This window comes from Mus musculus, chromosome 4 (genome assembly GCF_000001635.26).
Source record: "Mus musculus strain C57BL/6J chromosome 4, GRCm38.p6 C57BL/6J".
Classification (NCBI taxonomy): domain Eukaryota; kingdom Metazoa; phylum Chordata; class Mammalia; order Rodentia; family Muridae; genus Mus; species Mus musculus.
In genome coordinates this window covers 124,985,278-125,009,351 of record NC_000070.6, presented here as the reverse complement: position 1 = coordinate 125,009,351, position 24,074 = coordinate 124,985,278, and the positions used below count along the sequence as shown (strand labels likewise).

Genomic DNA, 24,074 nt, shown 5'->3' with positions numbered 1-24,074 from the left:
ACCGGCTCCAACCTCAGGAGGTCAAAAGCTCCTGTAACTTTGGCTTCTGTTGGGTACCTGCATGCATGTGATGCACATAAACTCACACAGGCACACACACATTCTCATCAATGTTTCAAGCTCTTAAAAAATGTTTGTTCCCCTCAGAGGCTATTAGGGAGTTTTTAAAAATTGGGTCTCCCCAGCCCTTCCTTGCTCCCCTGTGTCCCCACCAAACCTCACACCCTGTAAACGAATGGAGCACCGGGGTTTGTTTTTCTCTTTTTTAATTTGAAATAAACCTTTAAGCAGTTTCCAAGTCAGGTCATCCGTGACGTGTACCACGGATGTGTAATAATTCTCATCTCCGACAATCAAGTCTCACAGCTGGGAGTGCCTCTCAAGCCGGGAAAGCGCTTTCCCTCTCTCTCCCTCTCGGCAGCTGCTCCAGCTTTGGCTCCAATCTGCCATCCATCTGTCAGATGCTGTCCCAGAAGTTCCTCCAGAAGGTTCCACTCCTTAGTTTCAGATGCTGGGAAAGGTTCTCTCAGATATGTCTTCCAAGAGCATTAAAGACTGAATATACAGCTGGGCCACAGAATAGAAGTGTCTTCAGTGACCTCAAGAATGTGTGTGTGTGTGTGTGTGTGTGTGTGTGTGTGTGTTGACGTTTTCAGATGTGGCCATATGTGTGCATGGATGGATGGATGGATAGTTGGATGGGTGGGTGGATGGGGTATGTGTGGACTCTCCCAGATGCTCCAGTTCTGGAAAGTTCTCATTATACAGTACAGCACTGTACTCTTCCACAGGTATCTGGAGACCGGTCACTGTGCCCAGGTAGGTCCTACTGATGTGAGTGGCCCTGTTGTCCCTGGCTGTGGCTGCTGTTGCCCTTTGTGTCTCCGAGAGTTGGAGCCCGGCTCCTTGCTGTTCTTCCTGGCCGGATGCCTGTTGGCATTCTCCCTCCGGCCCTGGCCCCCCTTCCTCCTCTTCTGCCCTGCAACAGTTGGATAGTGGAGGAAAATCAACAAAGGATATACAGACACTCTGGGTGCCCAGGGGGTCCTCAGAAGGCCACGGCAAGGAAACAGGGTAAGAAGGCAACAGGAAGTCACCTCAGTGCCTCCTCAGACTGCAGCCTCTTCTGGGGACCTTACAGTATGAGTCCACCCCACTCCTCAGTGCACACCAGACAGCCTCCTTCTCTTCAGCCCTTGTACCCTAAAGACCCTAGAGCATTTCCTGGCTGTTCAGGACAAATGGGACAGTCCCCACTTCCACTCCCTGCCACTCATCAGCCACCTCTGAGATCAGGCAAAGTGGGCAGCATCTACTTTGTTGCCAACTGCAGGCTCTGTGGCTTTATCTGAATGGGTCCAAGTTTCTGGGGCTTAGGTGACCCCTCTGCTTTCCGAGGACCCTCCTAAAACGAGTACCCTAAAGAAATGGGACAGCTACAAGAATCATGCCTTCAGCTGTTACTAAATCCTGCCACACAACATCCCAGGGCACTCTCCTGAGCCAGAATATGCTCTCAGCTTGCACTGCATGGGACATGGATGTAAGTGGTCCCTGGGATGCAGAGGCTGCAGCTCACCCTCTGGGCAGGGCGTCCTGCGCACGGTACACTTGCGGGTCTCTTTGGTGTCGGAGCAGGTGGTGTGGTCTCCCCCGGGAGCATGGAGCACTCTGCGTGTCCGCTCTTCCGATCCCTTCCGGAAACCGCACAGCTTCCTCTTCTTGGAGCAGGGTCCCCACGGGGACCACTCGCTCATTTCACATTGTGCTAACAGGAGGTGAGGTAGGAGGGAGGGAAGCAAGAGACAGAGGAGCCGCCCCTCTTGCCCCTGAGTGCCCCAGGGAACCCACCCTTACCGACCCAGCCTCAGTTCAGACCTCAGGTCTGAGCTCCTTAGCCCAGAGGCAGAGAACTACGGGGAAAGAATCCCAACAGGTTGTTCCAGAAGGAGAGTGTAGTCGTGACCCGCCCTTGTCCCCACCCCTGCCCCCACCCCTTCTGTGGCCAGACTTCTACCATCCTCTCTGCTCTGGGCCCTCTGCCTCCAGCCTTACCAGGACTGCCGCACTCCATGGTGCTGTTAGCGGCTGTAGAGCCCTCAGGGCAGGCTGGATAGCAGCGGCCCTTGTGTAAGTACAAGCCCTCCTGACACTTGGTGCAGAAGTTGTGGCTGAAGCAGGCCTCACAGTGCTCGATCTTGCATTCTGAGGACAGAAGCAGAACACAGTCTGGCCCGGGCCAGGACGGGCACATTCTTTTGTCCCCAGTCCCAGAGCCCACCACTCACACCCACTCAAAGAGGTCAGGATCTTGATCTAGGTTGGGATTCCGACAGAGGAATCTTTCATATTTGAGGGACATCTAAGTAGCCACTCCTGAGTACTGGCTGGGATTCTTGCCAGCAACAACCCACCAGAACCCAAATGGTCTCAGATCTTGGGACTCAATATGAGGTCCAAAGTTTTCAGGGGAGGAGAGAGCCTTCTGAGCTTGGGACAGACAGACAGACAGGACTGTTTCAGCATCCCAGAGCCCTCCTAAAAAAAGAGTGGGACTGAATGGGAGAATGAGTCCCCAGGAAGCACTAGCGTGGCACCCCTTCCCATATTACTGGGCACCCACAGCACCCCAGAACTGGGTCTCCTCCTGCCCAGAGCAGAGACAATACACTCAGAAGAGTGGGCACCATCCCAGGGCAAATTCCTCTCCCTGTGCAAATCCAAGTTCCAGGAAGCTCTGGATTGGACTCCAGGGTCCCTCCCTCCCTCCTCTTGCCAGCTCCCTCCTTTGTGGGAGGTGGGCAGAACGGGGCTTGGCTGGGAACAGACAGGCCTTCCACCATCTCCCTTTCCAGACTGGGTGGTACTGGCTTCCTCCCAGTCTCAGGCACCCGAAGCTCCAGCTTCCAGTCTAGCCAGACTCTGACACATCCATGAATCCCTCCTTCCCCCTCAATGTCCTGAAGATCAAGAGGGCCACTCCAGGGCTCACCTCACCTTACCAAGCTACCCACCTGCCTCCTTCTCTACCTTTGTCCCAGTGACTTAATTTCAACTTTGCCTCCCCTCCTAATTCTTCCCTTCTGCCCCCCCCCCCCCACCTTGCCCAAGATGCTTAGCCGCCTAGGTTTGGTTGCCAATACAGTAAGAACCAAAATAACAATAGCAACTACCATTTATCGAGTGCCAGACACCAAGAGGTTTATAGGTGTGTCTCCCAACAACCAGAGGGGCAAAAGCTAGCACTACCAACTTCAAGATGAGCTGTCAGGAGGCTGAGATTCACTCAAGATCATACAATGAGTTGGTAGCCAAGCTGAGATCAGAACTCAGAAGACTTAGGTGACACCAGGTATTCGCCCCCTCCCGCTCCCCCATCGCCTCTAAGTTATCAGCTCTAAGAACCTAAGGTCCCTTCTGCCCAGCCTCCCTCCAAAGAATTTCATGAGACTCGGTGATCCGAGAGCTGGAAATGACTTCTGCGGTTCAAGGCACTGAACTAAGAGAGGAAACACTGGGACGGGTTACGTGTACCAGTTCACTGGATGTTCCCCCAGAATGTCACAGAGATGGGATGGAGACAGGATAGCATGTACCTTACAACACATAGAACTGTGCCTGGGGTGAAAAAACAGAGCCAGAAGCCAAGGGGAGTTGTAAGAGAGTACAATGGCCAGACAGGGACTTCCCTGAAGCCAGGGAAGAGCTGACATGGGGTGACTAAGCAGCAGGAGTATGCGCCAGGTTGTGGGTCTCAGAAGCATCCTGGTGTCTGTGGTGCAGAGGGTGGGCTGGAAGACAGAAGAACCGGCTATGGAAATGGGGTAGGCGACAGGTGTTGGGAGCCTAGCTGTGACAATGGGGGAGGGGTTGCGCTTAGTGAGTGGGTTGGGCAGCACAGTGAGAGACTAGTTTTTGGGTCTCTGGCTTGACAAATGAGTTGCAACACTCAGAGTGACCCGCGGAAACAGAATTAGGTGCAAATACAGAGAGAGGAGGATGAGGTTCTGGTTTGTACATTGTGGGATTATGGGAAGGCGTCTGCCGGGCAGTTAGTTGTATATTTGAATCAAGAGCCCCACCCCTTTCCTATGCCTGCTCAACACTCCTCACTGGCCAAAGCACCATCCTCCAGGGTCCGGGGCCTCGCCAGCCCCTGCCCCCACCCCCACACTCACTGATGCATTTGTTCATGTCGGGGTTGCGGGCATCAAAGTATCCAGGTGGGCAGGACGGCAGGCAGACGCCCACCTGGCGGATGTCGTTCCTCTCCAGCAGAATGAAGAGCTTGGGCGAGCACTTGAGGCAACCGTTGACTTCTGAACAGAGCTCACAGCCCTTGGCGCAGGCTTGGCTCCCCTCAGCACTGACTGCAGGGTAGAGAAAGGACGAAAAGGTGGCTGGAGAGGAGACCCCATATTGCTAGGCTCCCACAAGGATGGGATATGACCCTTTTGGGGCTTCATTGCACAAAGGGAATGTGCATCTTAGAAGGTGGGGCTAGGCGAATAGCTGTGTGCACGGCCACCTTAGGCACAAGCCCAGGAGCCCCTAGCGTCGATGACTAGATCTGTACCCCCAACTTCCTGGCTCCAGCTCACCCTGAGCCTATACTTGTTCTTTATCCCCAGAGATGAAAATTAGTACATCCCTTTAACTTATCCTGACTCTCTCCAAGAGGAGGAAACTTCAGCCTAAGGTACCCAATGAAGCGTCTCAATTGCTGGGAAAGTTTAAAGATCAAGAGGGACCCTGGATTAAATGATCCAAGGAGAAAGACTGAAAGACAATTACAATAGCCTATGCCTAGAATAAAGGTCTCAACTTGAGGGACTTTACTTCCTTGGAGATGTTTGACCACCTTTTTCTTTCTTAAGGACTGGGTCTCTTGTAGTCAGAAGATGTCATTGAAACTCTGCCCTCCCGCCTTCACTTCCCGAGTACTGGGATCCCAAGCAGGTGCCACTGCATCTGGTCTATGTGGTTTGGGGACCAAACCCTGGGCCTTGCTCAAGCGAGGTAAGCTCTCTACAGAGTTAAATCTCCAACCCTAAGGACGTTTTTTAAAAGATTTAATTTTTACTTTATGTGTGTGTTTTGCCCGCATGTTATATATGTGTGTACCATGGGCATGTCTGGAGGCCTGGAGGGTCCCGAACTGTTGTGAGCCACCATGTGGGTGCTTGGAACTGAATGCAGGTCTTCTGCAAGAGCAACAAGTGCTTTTAACTGCTGAGCCATCTCTCCAGTCCCTAAGGACTTTTTTGATCATTACAACTAGAGAAGTGAGTGGCTACTGGCACCAAGAGAGTAGAAATAAGAGAAGTCCTAGATAGTTGGGTGGTGGTGGTGCATGCTTTTGATCCCAGCACTCAGGAGGCAGAGGCAAGTGGATCTCTGAGTTCGAGGCCAGCCTGGTCTACAGTTCCAGAACAGCCAGGGCTACATGGAGAAATCCTGTCTTGAAAACAAAATAAAGAATGGAGAAGCCCTTGAGCATTCTCCAGTGTATGGACCAACCCTGGACAAAAAGAATGACGTGGTCTAAAATGTCTGTGATGCTGAGGTTGAGACATGCTGGTCCAGGGTTGTCTTTGAAGGCAGTGTGATGCTCCACAGGTCTCACTCTGAGCCTTCACTAACTGTTCAACCCGAGCTCACCCATCACCTTCCATGTGCCATGTGTGTGAACTCAGGGGTCAGGCATCAAACGAGCTGAGCCTCTCTGCAGAAGGACTGGCCTTCTATGGGGCAGACACACATCCATATGTGAGCTCTGGTGGTCCCCAGCCAGCAACACCGGACTCAAGGGTCGGGAGAAGGCCAGCATGGTGGCTTATGCATGTAATCCCAGCATTTTGGTAGATGACGCAGGAGGGTTATGAGTTGGAGGTCAGACTAGGGCAATAAAGCAAGATAGTCTTTTTTTAAAAAGGAGAAAACAAAAGAGAGAGAGAGAGGAAGAGGAAATGGAAGGAGAAGGGAGAGGAGGAAAGAGAAGAGGAAGGACTCTTAAGAGAGGAGCCACGGGCCCCTTCTTTGAGGATCAGTAGAAATATGTCTTCTATTGAGTAGAATTGGGAGTACTGAAAGGAACAAGACCAGAGCGGGGCAAAGGGCTGTGCAGATCATGTGGGGGAGGGAATGGTGGGAGATAAGATATCTTCTCTCTGCACCACACTAAGGAACTTCAGTACCGCGGGCAGTGTTTCCCTTCGAGAGACCTTTGCCCTTTGCACAGTGTTCTTTTAGATGCTAACAGGAAGATTTGAGGGAAAGGTTATCGACGACATCTATGAGACCTGACACCAGCGTGTGAAATGAATCTCAGATTGCTTGTCTATCTGATTTATGTGTAGTATGGTGTGTGCATGTGAGTGTGCAGGGGTACACCCCACACGTGTGCATATGGAGGCCAGAAAAGGACCCTGACTGTATTCCCCCATCACTATCTGCTCCGTGGCTTTGAGACAGAGTCTCTCATTTGCCCTGAAGCTGGATATTTTGGCTACGCTCAATGACCAGTGAGTGTTCACGGTCTGCCTGTCTCTGTCCCAGAGGGACAGAGTTACAGATATGCACAGCAATGCCTGGGTTTTGTTTTTTGTGGGTCCTGTGGATTCAAACCCAAGTCCCCATGCTTGTAGAGCAAGCCACTGAGCCATCCTCCCCCGACCATTTGTACTTTCAGCTAGTAATAGTAATAGTAGCAGCAATATATTACTAATAATATTACTAGTAGTACCAGTAGTAATAGTATTATTACTATAGCAGTAGTGGTAGTAGTAGTAGTTGTGGGTGGGGTAGGGTAGGTGAGGGGGCGGTATGCACACCTGTGCCACTATATTTGTATGGCGATCAGAGGACAACCTTCTACCTCTAAATGGGATCTGAGAATCAAACTCCAGTCATCAGGCTATGAAGCAAGTGCCTGTGGGTCCCAGGGATCAAATTATGACCATCAGGTCTGGTAGTGCCATCTTGCTGCCTCTGCTTTTAAATTTTCACTATTTTTAAATTTTACTATTTTTTTTAAGTCTTTCTTTTTAAGGGGAAGGGGGAGTTGTTTTTGTTTTTGTTTTTGTTTTTCAGGACAGGCTTTCTCTGTACAGCCCTGGCTGTCCTGGAATTTGCTCTGTAGAGCAAGCTGGCCTTGAACTCTAAGACCCACCTGCATCTGCCTCTGGAGTGCTGGGATTAACCCCACTCTTATCTTGGTCTTTTTGATTCAGGGTCTATACTATGAGACCTGACTATTCTAGGATATGTATATAGACCATGCTGGCCTTGAACTCATAGAAATCCATCTACCTCTGCTTCCCAGTGCTAGAATTAAAGGTGTAGGCCACCATGCCCAGCATTTTGTTTGTATTCTGAGCAAAGGTTCACTATGTAGCCCAGGCTGGCCCCAAACTCATGGTCCTCTGGCCACAGGCTCCAGTGACCTGGGATGGCAGACATCACCATTTCAACAGAATCCTTCCCTGCTGGGCCTTTTGCAACCCTGAACACAGACCCGTGGAGTGACTTCCTGGGAGGGAACGAGAAAAGAAAGATGCACTTCCCAGACATTTAGGCTGCAGACCACTTGCTTTTGTTTGTTTCTTTGTGACATGTTTGCTCGTGTAGCCCAAGCTCTCTTCAGACTCCCTACATGGCCAAGGCTAGTCTTGAACTCCAGCTTCTTCCTCCTGAGTACTGGGATGCCAGGCTTGTGCCACCACATCCAATTTTATGAGGCTCTAGAAACTGAACATAGTGCTTTGCACATGCCAGGGAAGCCCTCTACCAACCAAGCTAGGTTCTTTCTCTTTTGAGATGGGGGGAGGGGGAGGTGCCCAAGCTATCCCAGAAATGCTATGTAGCCCAGGCTCCCTTGAACTTGAAACAATCCTCTACCTCTGCCTTCCAAGTGCTAGGATGATGGATGTGAACCATCATACCCCTCCCACTGTCCATATCCATTGTCCCTTTTACAGATGAGGAGATGAAGAGGTTAAATGACTGGGCCATGATGCCTCAGTCAGTTCCAGGCATGGGGAACGCAGCCTACAAGAGGCAAATAGAGGCTGATTGAAGGAGCATGGGAACCACGAGCATGGCTCAGTGACTTCTTTAATGTGAAACTTGTTCGCATGGAGTCAGTGGTACCGCGTTGGCAAAATTAAACATTGTTTGCGTTTTGCCTGGTCTGCTCACTGCAGGGGCAGCTACAGGGCAGCTCTGCGGAGTCTTTAGGGCTTGACTTAGCTGTGCACCAAGCATGTGCGGTCACTGTAGCGTTTAGGGACTGCTTCCGCTTCATGGAAGGGTTTTTGAGTCACGGACGCTTGGCTCAAGTTTGTTTCAGAGTTGAGTGTTTATTCTGTGATTTTGCCTTAGCGTCAATGGCTGAGATGGCCCAGGTGTCCCTCCTGTAGCTTTGTGTGGTTTCAGTCCTATTTTTCTTTTGTTTTTCCTTTCAGCACTGAGGGACGGTACACGACCTTCGGGTGTTGGTAAGCCCGTTACCACTGAGCCACATCCCCAACCTTCTTTTTACTTGAGATAGAAGCTCACTAAATTGTCCAGGTTAGCCTTGGACTTGCCCTTTAGTTCGGGTTAGCCTTGCACTTTTCAAGCCTCCTGCCTCAACCTCCCAAGTACTGGGATTCTGGGCCTGCACAATGTGGGTCGGCTCTTGATAGCAAGATTTCAACATTCAGTCTCTCTGCTTGGCCTCTCTGTTAAGAACAGATTTGTGTCATGAAGTCATGGTGCACATCTTCAGTCTCAGCACTCAGCGGGCAGAGGCAGGTGGATCTCTGATTTGGAGGCCAACCTGGTGTACAGAGTGAGTTCCAGGACAGGCATGGCTGCACAGAGAACCCTTGTCTCAAAACAAACAGACAAACAGACAAACAGATTTGCATAGACCTCCTCAGAGCCCCAGTGTTCAATGTCCACTCCACCAGCCATGCTACATTTTTCTCTGTTGACATTGGTATTGGCTAAGGAAGTGTGGTACACCCAGAGTCAGGGAAGGAGGAACGGAGGGAGGATGGTAACACCAGCAGCCAGAAGAGAAGGCCAGATCCAGAAGGACCTCAACTCTATAGGAGGCACAAAGACTCTAGCTCAAAGGCAGGAGAAAGGCTGATGGGAGCCATAGTCGGGCCTTCACTTTAGAAGGCTCCCTCAATGGGCTAAAGAGGTGGCAGAGAAGGAAGCCAGAAGATACCCAGGTCAAAACTCTCAAGAAAGGAAGGCAGGGAAGCCAAGGCAGGGGGATTTGCAATCTGAGGCTGGCATAATGAGAACCAGCTTCAAACAGCAATGAGCTGAGACAGGATAGAGAGCCAGGAAAGAGGCAAACAGAGCTGAGATCTGCAGGGGGCAGATCCCCATACCAGGTGCTGAGTTGTGGTATGAAGGACAAAACACAAGTTAAGGTGGCTTTGAGACAATGAACTTGCTTTTTTTGTTGTTGTTGTTTTTTTGGGTTTTTTTGTTTTGTTTTGTTTTTCGAGACAGGGTTTCTCTGTATAGCCCTGGCTGTCCTGGAACTCATTCCTGGGCTTGGGTGGGAAGGTGAGAAGGAGCTTAGTCATGCTGAGAGGGCCAATCCCTGTGAGTCACTCAGGAAAGGGGGCCACCAGGCAGTGGGGCCTGTGGGACTGGAGCTCAGGAGACACAATTTATCAGTAGATCGACTATGGAGACATCCGTCTAAGGCAAAGTGGGACACTGAGCACAGTGTTGCAGGACTATAACCCCAGAGGTAGTGGCAGGAGGATCTGGAGTTCAAGGTCAGTTTTTGGCTATGCAGCAAGTTCTAGTCTAACCTCAGCTAGGCTACAGGAGACCCTGCCTCAAAGAAACCCAAACACCAAACAAAACAACCCACTCCCACATGCACACAAAAAGACAAGCAGGTGTGTGAACAGCCAGTGGGTTATAGCACCAGCGGCTCTCAATTTCAGGGTTGCTGGGCAGACATCCTGGATAGCAGATATTCACATTACAATTCATAACAGTAGCAAAATTACAGTTATGAAGTAGCAACAACATAATTTTATGGTGGGGGGGCTCACCACAACAGGAGGAACTGTGTATTAAAGTGTAGCAGAATCAGGGAGGTTGAGAACCATTGGTCTGGAGACTGGGAAGAGAACTAGACATGCAAGAGAAAGACAGAAAAGGAAGAGGTTAGCCTTGATGAATCCAAACTGAGAGATGGGGAAGGATTCTGAAAAGCATCCTGTATCACAGGAGCCATGAGAAGAGAGCACTCATTCGAAGAGGAGGTACCAACAAGCCGAGTGCCTGACCGGCAAGAATAAGGAGCAGGTGTGGTTGGTTAGCCCCACTGGGAGTGGCTTCAGTATGGGAGGCACATAAGCAACAGAGTAACATGAAAGAGAAGTAACACTGTTGGTTTCAGGAAGAGTGACTGTGGAGGAGCAGTGGCTGCTAGTAGGACAATGCCCCAGCAGCCCCTGTCCCCCACAGAGAAGCAGAGAAAGAGGTGGGGGTTTAGAAAGAGGTAAAGGAGGATCTTGGGGAGGTGCAAGCTGGGAGAGGGGGGTGAGGAACAAAGTTAAAAGGTGGGAAATCCACATGGGCTACGCCTTTAATCCCAGCACTCAGGAGGCAGAGGCAGGAGGATCTCTGAGTCTGTGGCCTGTCTGGTCTACAGAGCAAGTTCTAGAACAGCCAGGGCTACACAAAGAAACCCTGTCTCAAAAAAACCTAACCAACCAAACATACAAAACAACAACAACAACAGAGCTGGGGACTAAGTGGAAGAGAAGGCTTCCAGAAGTGAGGGGATGAGAGCAGTCAGCACTCAGGAAGACTGCCCTGAGCTCCATCTTGAGGTACAGAGTGAGACCTTGTCCTAAAGAAATGGGGGAGGGGAAGAAAGTGAAGTGTGGGGTGAGTAGGATGGAATGCCAAGACTCAGAGGCATTCAGAGACAGAGAAATTGATGGAGTGAAGACCTAAAGAGATAGGAGAGTCAGGATTCCGAGGTCAGGTGGCAGGATTGGCTGGGTTAGAGGAGGGTCCAGAAGCCGGCATGAGGGCTATGGGACCCTTGAGGGTTTGAAAGCTCAAGTGTAGGGACTCAATGATGGGCAGGGGTCAGCTTGGTGAACCAAGGATAGAACAGGAGTTCCCAACCAACTCTCAGCTTCAGGAGACTTGAGAGTGGCAGGGAGGGGTACCCACGACTGTGGGAGGGGGCTCCACAGAGGCAGGATTGGCTCAAACATGGGAATATGATCTTGAATGGAGGATCCAAGGAAGGGGATGGGCATTTGGCGGATGCATAGAGGATGCAATAGGGGAGGGGTTAGGGTTGTAACTCAGTGGGTCCAATGTTTCCCTGACATGCAGGAAGCCTGGGCTCCGCCCCCAGAATTACACCAATCCAGTGTGGTTGCGCAAGTGTGCAGTTTCAACCCTGGAGAGGTGGAGGCAGGAGGATCAGAAATAGGTCTTTCTCAGCAGCCTGGACTATTTGAGACTGTCTCAAATAGAAAAAGAAGTGAAAAAGAAAGAGAAGTAAAAGCAAAAGAGCAGCAGAAGTTCCTTCCCCAGACAGTCACTGCATGGCTAACAGGTTCCCAGGGCTGCTGGGAGCTGAATGCCAGGGTATAGTGACAAAGGTCTGGCCAGCAGTAGGGAAGCAGGACTGGCCCGGTGACAGAGAGTTACAGGGGAGTGGCACAGAGTACTCACCCCTAGCCAGCTAGCTAGGGACGAGAAGGGGCACGTGCCCCCCAGGAGGCCTGGGCCCTAAGGTGCCGAGTGCCTGGAGCTCAACCTGGGTCTAGGGCTGCCTGGGGGAGCGGATCAGGCTCGGGGGGTTGGGGGGGGAGCTTAGAAAGGACACCAGTCTTTCCCATGTACACCCCCACCCCCACCTTACTCCCGCCTTCTGCCTCTGCTCTGGAACCATTTGCTTCCCAGGCACATTTTTATAAAAAAAAAGTTCTGGGTAGGATGTTTTGCCTGCATGTATGCCTGTGTATGCCTGTGTGCCATGTGTATGCCTGGTGCTGGAGGAGGCCAGAAGAGGGTCTTGGGTACCTGAAACTTGAGTTGCAAATGGTTGTGAACTTACATAGATGCTAGGAATCGAACCCAGGTCCTCTGCTAATGTAGCCCCTGCTCTTCACTGCTGAGCCACCCCTCCAGATCCTCAAGTCCCCTTTTCTGGCCACATAGGCAAGGCTGCGCCTCCATCATTGCCGCTCCTATCTCTGGCCCCTGTCAACCCTATGTAAAAGCCATTCAAGCTCTAGTTGTGGCAGTAGAGTGTTGCCTATCCTGTGTGAGGCCCAGGTACTATACTCAGGACAGGCAGGAAGAAGACTGTTGTTGCTATGACAACCTTGTCAGGTGGCTCAGCCAAGCCCCTCTGTGAAATACAGCCTCTGGCTCACAGTTCTTCTAAGCCCACATCACTTTCCCAAGGGCCCCTTTACCAGGCATCTCTCTACAAGCAAACCTGTGGTGACCCTTGACCCCTGCCTGAAACATTGTATCACATCTAAAAGTAAGACCTCTTTCCCAGTGGCTCCAAAAGTTTCTCTGAGCTAATCCCACCCTGCCCCTCCCTTAACACAACCCTAAGCAGTAATCATTTCCCAAAACATATCACTCTTTGATCTTCTACGACTTCCTCTAAGTTAACCCTTTAGCCTAGAACACTGTGCAGCCTCCAAAACCTCAGAACCACCTTTCTCCTCCCTGATCACCTCCCTGTAAGTCTGGATGGGGTCTTTTCCTGTGGTCTCCTCTCTCCAGCATCTGAATCGGTCATGGTAGATACAACCTCATGTCATCATTTCCACTGAGATGTCTCCTCCTCCCACTAAAAAGGGCTTGGGAGGACAGAGTCCGTCTTGTTTCTAAGTGGGAGCCGAGGGAAGGGTTGGGACTCACAAGAGGTGGAACTATCTAGTGTAGGGCTGAGGGCAGTGTGTGTTGTGGAGTCTCAAGGAGAGTGTGATGTAGGCATAGATGCTGATGAGGACTCACTGAGTGCAGGGGACCGGGGCTGGGCCACAAGTAGGAACTGGGGAGAGCTAGGGCAATGAGGGAGTCCTTGAGACTCAGGATAGTGCCTGTGGCTGAACACCAGCCCTGGAATAGCTGAGGCGTGGTGGTGGGAAGAGGACAAGGAGATGGTAGAGGATGAGTCTTGAGGAAAGAAATCAGGAAAAGGCAACAGGGGCTTACCTTGGGAATGGGGTCAAATGCTGGATTCCCTGGGCCAGAGTGTGTCTGTCTGTTGCATGCTCATTGAGCCCAGGGGGGGTGGGAGTCCAACACAAGAGGAAGCACAAGTACCCCTTAGGGCCTGGAGAGATGGCGCAGCGGTTAAGAGCACTGACTGCTCTTCCAGAGGTCCTGAGTTCAATTCCCAGCAACCACATGGTGGCTCACAACTATCTGTGTCTGATGAGAGTGACTGTGTACTCATATACATTAAATAAATAAATACATCTTTAAAAAAGAAAGAGGAAGCACAGTACAGACCCTCACTGTATGTCACAAGGGCCAGCTGCCCTTCAGCGTGCGCCTGTCCTTCCATTCCAAGGCTAGCCCAGATCTCCCATGGCAGCTTCTCAGTGGTCGCTCAGTAGCCACAGCTCAAGGGAAGGCAAATGCAGACTCCTTTCGCGGCAGGGAGAAAGAGCATTACCAGTAGGCCTCTGCGCCCTCCTCAGCAGGGGCTCCACAGTGGGGGTACAGCTCTAGGCAACCGATACAGAGACAATGGGTGGGGCTTCATCCCGATGAGTGGGGGTTCTGTCCTGATGGGTGCTGGCTTCCAATTGGACAGAGCCCACCATGGGAGGGGCATGTAGTCCAGGTTAGGCTCACTTTGTAGCCCAGGCTAGCCTTTAACTCACAACAATCAACAGTACTCATTACTCCTGCCTCAACCTCTCAAGAGTTACTATTACAGACTTGCACCACCATAACTGTTCCCTGGATTATAGTTTCCCAGGAGTGAAAAGGGGCTGACGGAGGGGAGAGGGACAGGAACATGGACAATGGGAGGGATACAAGTGCCAGAGACAGGGTGGGATGGGCTCAGGGAGGGAAGGAGGGCTTTCTGCAACCAGGGCAGGACTGAATAGAGGGTTCTGGAATGAGGGGGGCTAAGAAACTGAGGAAAGGTACACTAGATATAAGGGCTGGGGGTAAAAGGGTATGAGATGCAGGAACCTGAGAGCGAGTGAGGCAAGAGAGAGGGAAGGAGATGGTCTACAACAAGTGTGTGTGTGTGTGTGTGTGTGTGTGTGTGTTTGTGTGTGTATGTGCGTGTGCACGCATGCGAGAACACCTGTCCCAGGCCAATGGAAATGTTTTCTTTTTTGACTCTCCCACTCCATGGGGGAAGACCATCTCTCAGACCTCAAAATCAGACACTTCCAGGTTTAAATCAGCAAAGGATTGATTCTCCTGAGTGGTTGTTGACTGACACACTGGAGATGATGACAGACAGGCAAGAGTCAGAGGCTCCTCCTCTACTGGCCCCTCCCAGTGCCCTTGCACATAGGCTCCAGCCTTCCTTTTCCTTTCCCCCACGATACCCAGAAACCATATCACAAAATGGTCCTTGCAAACTGAAGCCTGAAAGGGACTTTATGTTTTACAAAAGTTGCTTAAAAAAAGGAAAGAGGGCTGGAGAGATGGCTCAGCAGGTAAGAGCACTGCCTGCTCTTCCGAAGGTCCTGAGTTCAAATCCCAGCAAACACATAGTGTCACAATCATCTGTACAGCGACAGTGTACTCACATACATAAAATAAAAAAATCTTTAAAAAAAAAGGAAAGAAAAAAGAAAGATAGATAGAAAAAAAGGCTAGGCATGGTGGTACACACCTTTAATCTCAGCACTTAAGAGGTAGAGACAGGTGAATCTTTGTGAGCTTAAGGCCAGCCTGGTCTACACAGTGAGTTCTAGGTTAGCCTGGACTGCTAAAGGGAGAAACCATGTCTCCAAAAAACCAAAAACCAATAAAGGAGGAGTGGGGAGAGAAGGAAGAAAGAGAGAGAGAGAGAGAGAGAAATAGGCTGGAGAGGCAGTGCATCAGACAAAAGTGCTTGCCACACAAGCCTGATCACATGACATTGGGTCCCCAGAATCCAAGTGAAAGCGAACCTGTATCAAAAACATCTACAGTCCCAGCACACCAATGGGGAATGGAAAGAGAAGCCACTCCTGATATTCACAGGCCAGCTAGCCCAGCTTAGAGCATCGGAAAGATCCTGACCCTGTCTCAGACAAGGGGGAAAGGCAGGGACTGTCATCCAAATGTTGTCCTCAGGCCTCCACATCCATAAGTTGTGTCACAAGATCCCCCCGCCCATGAACACACACACACGCACACACATGCACCATTTTTAACTGTATAGATACATATAATGTTTATATGTCTATCTAAAGTTGGGGTGTGCATGCCTGAGGCCCCGGTCCAACCCCTCCCCCAGCACCACCACCAAACCCACAATGTACCCCTATCTCCATTCATCATCCCTCAGACATCTGGCTGTGCTCCTATGCAGTGACATGACCACCTCACAGGGGTATTTCAGGATCACCATGCAACAAGACTCAACTGATGCCACACACCATCATACCTGGTGACCCCCACAGCACTGACTCTTGCCGTGTCTGATCTAGACTCTGACCATCAGTCAGTAATACACGCTGCCCGGGCATCGGATGTGGCTAGTTCAAAATCAAGCATATCGAATATGTTTGGTAGCCATGAAGAGAAGCTGGCTCTACTAAATCCCACTTCGGGTCTTATGTCCACCTGTGTCCCTGAGCATGTGACCTTCTGTGGGTGAACAGGATTGCCATGCCTGTCACACGAGTAAGGCTGGCCCCTCTCTGTGTCTCAATGTCCTGATGTCTGTCTCATTCTATCTCTGGCTCCCCATTTCGGAAATGGAGGCGACTGGTTATAAATCACTAAACCACATCTGGCCCATGGAGTCCAAAACACCGGCCACAACAGAGGCATGAGGAGGAGTCCGAAGGCCTTGCTGCTGCTGCTGCTGCTGGAACCTCACCTTCCCTAACTGTTTCTTAAGCTGGGGTTTTTCTGACTTCGCCAACCCTCAAGCCTCCCAGTCCCGGCTGAGTTGCTCCTGTGGAGAGTCTTGGCCCTCACTCAGCCTCCTCTGGCTTGCGGGCATCAGTCCCATGAGAAAAGTGAAGCAAGGGGGAATTGGGCGAGACTTTGGAAAGACTTCCTGCCTGCACGACAGCCCTTGATGGGGGATGTGGAAAGAGGGACAAGGCCTTGGAAGGGAGAGGCCCCCACCCAACTCTCTGGCAGGGTCACTAGCATACACTGACCACTCCCAGTACACAGTGCCCCCATTACTGCAGCTGTTGAGCAGAGGGTATGGGATGCTTGGGTCAGGCCAGGAGGCTGATGCGGTAATTCTGAATTTTAGCAAGCTGTTTTAATGGGCACTGGGCTCACTGAGCTCCACGAAGAATGACTGCAAACTATTAGGGAGACTGAGGCAGGAGGATTGCTGCAAATTGGTGGCCTACACAGGGAATTCTGAGCCAACGAGGGCTATCTAGCAAGACTGTGTCTCAAATGAACAGAAGGGAGACAAAAGAGAAAGAAAAGAAAACTGGATTTGCTATTCTTTCCTCCCTTTCATAAAATATTTATTTTAAATTATAAGCATTTATATATTTATATTTTATAGACATTTATGTATCTATTATACATTATATAGTTATATATTTATCATATAAATATATAAACGCTTATTATATTTATTACAAATATTAACAAATATTTAATAAGTGTGTGTGTGTGTGCACATGCACAGAACTCAGAGGTGTCACATCCTGTCACTGGAATTACATGTGGTTGTGAGCTGCCCATCATGGATTCTGGGAAACTGGATCAAGGTCCTCTGTGGAGCAGAGCACACTTTTAACCACTGAGCCATCTCTCCATCCTGTTCGTTTGTTCTTTCTTTCTTTCTTTTTTTAAATTTATTTATTATATGTAAGTACACTGTAGCTGTCTTTAGACACCCTGGAAGAGGGCATCAGATCTCATTACAGATGGTTCTGAGCCACCATGTGGTTGCTGGGATTTGAACTGGGGACCTCTGGAAGAGCAGTCAGTGCTCTTAACCACTGAGCCATCTCTCCAGCCCTCCTCCTTTCTCTTTCTTTCTTTCTTTCTTTCTTTCTTTCTTTGTTTTGGTTTTTAAAACAGAAGTTCTCACTGTAGTCCGACCAACTTTGGCATTGTAGTCACGGCAGCCCTGTTCCAGCTTCCTGAGTCAGGGCTACAGGCATTTCTTATGCTCAGAAATCTTACGGTGAGTCTTACACAGTAAGGTCACTGCCACTCAGAAGGGTGTGCTGGCTTCAGCTCGGGGAATCCCACGGGGCCTGATTTACGTTACTGGAGAAAGCTACCTCCCCTTCTCCCCTACCTCTGCTGTTCCTGTCTGACATCAAGCAAGGAGAGCTGGGTGCCTCCTGCCCCGATGTGCAGAGCCTCTGTCCAAAGGCTTGCAGTCCAGAGAGGTGCCCTGAATGCCTGAGCCTGGGATTGGGGAATAGGGCATGCAGGGTAGGGACTCTCTCCACCCCTAGGAAGCATCACCATGGATACCCTGCAGAGCTGATGTTGGGTCAGAGGGCCTCCTAGAGAGGCGTTGAGCCAGAAAGCAGAGTCTAAAAGAGGAAGGAAGGTCAATAAGGAGGGGTCGATAGACCAGTACATCTCAACAAATGAAACTGCCCACCGGATAATCCACTGTGCTCACAAAGCAGGGACAAATGCAACAGCCATCACAGAAGGAAGCCACCAGAGGCTCTCCAGTCCCGCCCACACCAAGGCCCTCAGCAGCTCAATCTCACAGGTACTCACTCCGCCTCTGTCTCTTGCCCTTGATCCCCCGGCTGCCCACGGCGATGTGTGTCCAGCTCAGAACCAGGGCCACCACGCACAGCCCAAGCCGCATAGTCACTGGCCAGCCCCGGGCCCCTGGCAGGAGGGGTGGTCTCTTGCTAAAAGGCTCTGAGGCTGGGTCAGTGGCAGGAGAGCCAGGCCCGGATCCACCATAACCTTAGCTGGGATCCGAGAGGGTTTGGAGCCGGCTTCTCCATTGGTCCAAAGGGAGGTCCTGTCCTGCTTGAATCCACCTCAGAGGGTCACATGAGAAGTCTTCTCACGCCAGCAGAGAACCACCCCCAAGATAGACCTGTGGGCAAGGAGAGAGAAGGGTTAAATCCATAGTGCCCCAGAGCCCCTAATTTACATGTCCTTGTCCTCTGGGTTTCCCTGCCCTGGACTTTGTAGAACTCAGGAAGTCTGGCCACTGCTGCACATCCCCTGCCAGGCACCCCTGAAGAAGAAATCTCATCTTCCTGTCTCCAAGCATCTTGCATCCTAATACTGGGACCAGCTACCTGAGTAACTGGATCACAATGGTTACCCAAATTAAATCTATTTGTCCCTGGTGATTTCTCAATAATAGGAACCAGCTATCCTGGTCCTGACTAATATTGGCTAGTTCTAATATTGGAAGTCCTTCTTTAAGTCTACCCTACAGACCTCATGCTGCTAGAATATCCTGACATTTGTAAAGGAGCTCTTTGTCCTCTTATGAGTGACTTCTCAGCTTTCTCTTCCCAGTGCTGAGTCACCCATGTGCCTTTCACCTGTCCCAGTCCAGAAGTTAGAGCAGGGGCCTCTAGCAAGCAGGCAGACTGTGCATGGCCCTCTGGGGTTGGAGGGAGAAAAGGAAGTGAGGGTTCCCCTCCAGCCACAGAAACTCTGACACAGCAGGCCTGGCGGGCCTGGCTTTTGTGAGGGGATACAAATAGCAGCAACTGCCTGTCCTGGCTAGAGACGCAGAGAATGGCGATAATCCCCCAGCCCTGAGAGAGCTTGGGCTCTGGACCCAGCGGCCAGGGTGATGGGGGCAGGGGCACCCGTCCCTGCCCGCCGCAGTGTCTGAGAAGTTGGGCATCGGAGCTTCAGGGTTAAGGAAGGAGCAGGAGAGAGAGCTTCGTTCCCACTGACAGGGTCACGCACTCAGAACAGGCTCGCCCCCACGCCCGCTGAGAGAGTGCACCGGCGCACCCACTTAGGCTCACAGGGTGAGCGTTTGACCTGTTCCCCGGGGGATGGTGGCGGGAGGGGGGGCGAGGCTGTGCACATGGTTTAGTTGTCATTGGACCGGTCGGTCGTTTGGCCTCCTTGAACCTCGGGCTCTTCACCTACGAAACCCGGATTGGTTCTGAGTTGTTTTGGCTTACTAATGAGAAATCCGAGATACTCAGTATGGAGCCTCCAGCCCCCTCCCCTCTCCCGTTCAGCTCCTCTGTGCCCGGTCCACCCCCCTGGCCTCCCAAAGAGGCCCCAACAGAGCCCACCTGCACTGGAGATAAATCATTACCCCCTGAGGGAGTTCGGTACCTCCCTCCTCCCTCCTCGGCCTCTCCCCCTGGCTTTGAAGGCCAGACACACTCAAGTGGTTAAGCTGCCTGTGAGAAGTGTTTACATGAGCCTGATGGATCCCACCTGGTGCTGGAGCTGGAGCCAGCGGAGATGCCCCCACCACCCCTGGTGCCCCACAGCTGCCATTGACTGTGCGCCACCCCCCACCACCCCTATGTCACACCCCAGCCCCTATAACCATGGATATCCAACCAAGTGTACCAAACTAGAGTCCTCAGCCCCAACAGAGTCGGGGGAGGGGGGGTGTGGCTGAATGTGGCCCCTGATGGTCATGGGTACAGACTTCAGAGTCAGGCTGCCAGGCTTGCAAGGCCAACCCTGTTGGTGAATTAGCTGTGTTACTTTGGGTTACTGGCCTAGAAGCTTCGAGCCCATTTTCTAATCTGCAAGAGTCTGGTTTAGATCCAGCTTAGGTGAGCGCATCCACCGTGTGCTCAGAACAGGGTGGGCACTAGTGGGGTTTCAATTAAGGTAGTTACATTTTTCATGAATGAGGTTTCACTGTGCGTCGCGTTCCTATGGCCCCGATAAAGGAATTTAACATCTCCTGAATCATCAGGGTAGCATGCTAAATGCAGAGCCCTGGAGTGTAGTTGCCACATTTGCATGTCTGTGGTTTGGTGGCCCTGGTCCTGAAGCTGTCACCTCTCAGGAAAGCCTGTGTCAGATAGGATGCTAGGATTGGGCAGTTCCGGCCCACCAGTCCTTGCGCCTGCAAACACTGCCTCAAACAAGTCTGGGGTCAAGCCTGTGTCTCTGACTTTGGCCTCATTCTGTGGAGTCCACCACTCAGGAAAGCTCTCCCAGCTGTCTCCATACTCTTGGTGCCCACAAAAGGGCACGAGGTACTTCAAGGCCAAGGGCTGAGCAGTCCAGCCGATGGCAGGCAACTCCTAGCCCACTCCTTTCCCATCCTCCCAGCTTCCCCCCTGGCCTGCCCCTGCCACACTCACCAAGTCCCTGGAGTCCCTGCCAATGAGAACTTCTTCCCAGCCCCCACCAAGGTCTCTAGGAAACCTGTCTCTGCTTGGCATGGAGAGGAGGGACAGATGTGAGTTTCATTGGTCCAGGGGGGCGCTCACTGACTTCCCCCTGGAGTGGAAAGAATCTCAAACACTTTCGGGCGCTGTGTATCTTTATCTCAAACCGAGCAAATGAGCTAATAGTTCATCCACACCAGGGAGTACAAGCAACAGACAGGAGCAGTGCAGTGTGGGTAAAGAGCTGAGCAGTGAAGATGCATTTGCTACAGCTGAAGGCAGACTCAGACCGGAAACAACGGCCCAGTATGGCCAGGATATTCGGCAATTTGCTGGAGGGACTGTTAAACACAGGGCAGGTCCTTAGACTGTGGTACCAAGCTCCCGAGGGCCACAGAGTCCTGTCTCTCAGGTTCCCTTTGCCTCCAGCTACTCTGGGTCCCACCTGGGCATTCACGGGGACACTGACACTCGGGAGGACAGGGAGAGGAGCCAGGAGCAGAGGGTGGACTTTTAAATACCCTTGCTTGTTTCTACCATAATTTTCGATATACTTTGGGTGTTGAATTGCTATAGCTCACAAGTTCACTTGGGAGGGCTCATTACACCACCCTGTGGGAAAGAGCAATGAGCAAGCATCGTTCAAAGCCCCAGGCACTGGTGGGGTGAGAACAACTTTGCTGGCTGGGGCAGATTCCCCCCACTTACTCTGCACCTCCTCCCACCTGCAGGGGCTAGACCTTCATTTATTCCATCACAAATGAAGGAGAAAGGATTACAGGGAAACGCGACCCTGTGGAGTTAAGGACAGAGAATTTTAAAACTAATTTGGGAACTAGGTGCCTGGGTGTCCTGGAGACTGGCTTTTGCAGAGAGTTAGGGAGGTTGGATCATCACGGCTCTGGGAATGGGCCAGCACACGGTGAAGAATCTGGGCGCCGGAGACTGAGATGGCCAGAGATCACAAACTGAGGTCACATGGGTCAGGGAGGGGAGAACCTACAGGGTGGACCCACACTGAGGAAGGGGTTCCGCTGGCTGCGGGTGGAGCTGAGGGCGGAAACTCCGCCTGAGCAGGGGGGGGGCTGGAAGAACTTTCACCTCCTTGCCTGCCACAACATTAAGATGAATTGGTATTCCGTCAGATGTCAGATACAGACCCCCCAAATGTAAACCACTTCGACAGCTTCTCATTAGCCAACACTCTCATCCCTAGGATTGGCAACCGGCCTAGGAATTAGATGCCAAAAGGAGCCGAAGTATTTCGGGGGCAGGGGTGGCACTGAGTGCCTGCCTGTGGAACCCGTGGGCACTGCAGAGCCATGTCAGGATCGGAGACTGTGGCCACCCCGCTGCCCCCCAAACCCAGAACGCGGAGAGAAGCTCTGCTCTGTGTGCCTGCACCGCTCACTATCCATTCATTCTAATATATATATATTCTCTCTCTCTCTCTCTCTCTCTCTCTCTCTCTCTCTCTCTCTCTCTCTCTCTCTCTCTCTCTCTCTCTCTCTCTCTCTCCTTCTCCCTCCCTCTCTGTGAGGCCCTGACAGGTGCCAGGGGAGCGGATCCACTGCCCCCACCTCCATGCCCCCAGCATCCCCATGAGCACTGCAAATACGCAGGATCGGGTCTCCTGTGCCCTGTCCACCCTGACGTCCCTGGGTGCCCGCAGCACACCTCTCCCCTCCAGGCCATGGTGCAGCGCATCGGCCTTCTACTGCGTCAGGCTGGGAGGAGGGACCGGGTTTACGCGAACCAGACCCGGTCGCGTGGGTCGGAGCCGGGTCGCAGCTAGGGTGCGTGGGTCGGGGCTGGGTCGCTGCTCTAGGGTGTGTGGGTCGCGTGGGTCGGGGTTAGGGATTCCAGATGGGGCTGAGTCGCAGCTGAGTTGCAGCTGGGATGCATGGGCAAGGCTGGGTGAGTGGATTGGGGCTGGGGACTTGAGGCGGGGCTGGGTCGCGTGGGTCAGGGTTGGGTCACAGCTGGGTTGCCGTTGGGATGCGTGGGGGCACGGCTGGGGCGGGAAGGTCGCGGCTGGGGACTCGGGGCGGGGTGCCCCGGGCTGATGTGCGGAGGGACGACGGGATGGGGTCGGGCTCTGCGCTGCCTCCCCAGCTCTGACTGCGCCCGGACGTGGACCCAGGACCCCAAGGCGGACGGCGCGGGCCGCGGGACTCACCTGGCGCAGCGGCCGTGGCGGGGCAGCCCGGAGGGGCGAGGGCGCGGCCACTGGGTCCCGCGTTGCCGTCGGCCCCGCGCTCCGCCCGCCGCCCAGTTGCTCAATGCCTTCTCGGCCGCCAGCGCCCCGCCCGGTGCATTGGTGCTGGGGCGGCCCGCGCGGGCCCCGCAGTGCGCCGCCCGGGCTCTGCGCCCCGCGCCCGGAGAGGGGCCGGTCCCCGGCTCGCACGAGGGAGGGAATCCCCCGGCGCCACCCCCGGCCGGCCCCCCTGCCCGATCCGTAAGAAAAAACGGACTGGAGCGCCGGGCCCGGGACTCCGTAGCCCCCTCCCGCACACCAGGACTAGGGACGCGCCGTCTGCTGTATGGCGAACGCTGCGAGCTCACGTTCCCTTTCTCCGACCCGCACCCGCTTTTCTTGGGTTAGGAGCAGGGACCCAGGATGCTTGCTAAGGCCCATGCCCTCCATCAGAATCTTGGAAAGGGGGGCAGGTACAGAATGGCTGTAATGGCCCAGCCACACCCTTCTTTCCTTCAGGATCAAACCTTCAGAGCATCTGACCAGTTTCGAAGACCCGGGGAAGGAAAGTTTTTTATCACCTCCTCGCACTGGAATCAGTGTGGGCCATCCTACAATACACCCCCCAGTCCACTCCCTGCTCCCTCATCCGTCGCCTGTGTGGCCAGGAGTAAGTTACTTAACTTCTCTGAGCCTCCCGGTTTTCATCTGTTTTGAGGGTTTCGTGAAATGAACGATGCCCAATTCCGGACAGGAACTCGAAAAATGTTTGTGAGATAACAAAGTAGGAAAGGGAGGGTTCCAGACACCTGCAACGACCTAGGAGAGGTTGAATTAAACCTGCAGGGAAGGAGGGAGCCACACGCCTGCCTGAGGGTGGCAAACAGCTGAGTTCCACCCTCTCTTTAGACTGGATGGAGAGAACCTCAAACTGCAGTCTGCCCAGTTCCAGCGGAGAGGATGGGCTGGCTAGGGGGGTGGGGGCGAGTAATGAAGACAGGCTGTGGAATCTCCTTAGTGGAGGAGGGAGCCCTGACAGTCGAGCCAAGGGCACGGGGTCGCTGGGAGTGATGGGAGATGGTGGTGATGCCAAGGATCGAGTGGCCCCTAGGGTGTCCCGATGGTCAAATGACCAGGGAGGAGCAGCAGGGTGTCTAGCCTGAGGAAGTGGAGGCTCCCCAAATGCCCAGAGTCTGGGCTCATGCTCAGAAGCCTCCCCAAGTTCATAGAAGCTGGTCCGGGACCCTGGAGCCCCTCCCAGAGGCCCTTCCCTCTCACGCTGCCCCAGCCTCCTGTGTCCGATCAGCCCTTGGCTAACGCTCTGCACCTAATCAAACAGCCTTAAATGCCGAAAACGCAATGTTTATTTTATTTTA

At 52.6% G+C, this 24,074-nt stretch overlaps 1 protein-coding gene and 1 long non-coding RNA gene across 3 annotated transcripts in view; one reads left to right on the top strand and one right to left on the bottom strand.

The window, feature by feature from the left end:
• Nucleotides 1-249: 249 nt before the first annotated feature.
• Rspo1 (R-spondin 1) lies at nucleotides 250-22,951 on the bottom strand. Of its 2 annotated transcripts, NM_138683.2 has the most exons (6): nucleotides 22,681-22,922; nucleotides 17,926-18,259; nucleotides 4,179-4,370; nucleotides 2,056-2,205; nucleotides 1,580-1,768; nucleotides 253-979 (listed from the first exon to the last, which is right to left on the bottom strand). In NM_138683.2, exons 2-6 carry the CDS (start codon nucleotides 18,017-18,019, stop codon nucleotides 807-809), a joined length of 798 nt encoding a protein of 265 aa, NP_619624.2. In that variant the 5' UTR covers nucleotides 18,020-18,259; nucleotides 22,681-22,922; the 3' UTR covers nucleotides 253-806. The 2 variants fall into 2 exon arrangements, with proteins under 2 accessions (XP_006502925.1, NP_619624.2); XM_006502862.3 differs by lacking the exon at nucleotides 4,179-4,370 and having other exon boundaries at nucleotides 250-979; nucleotides 22,681-22,951.
• The window catches only part of Gm12930, a 31,350-nt gene continuing 29,420 nt past the window's right edge, over nucleotides 22,145-24,074 (top strand). Inside the window, exon 1 of the long non-coding RNA XR_003955275.1 lies at nucleotides 22,145-22,418. This is a non-coding gene — a long non-coding RNA (predicted gene 12930). The remainder of the gene's footprint in view (nucleotides 22,419-24,074) is intronic.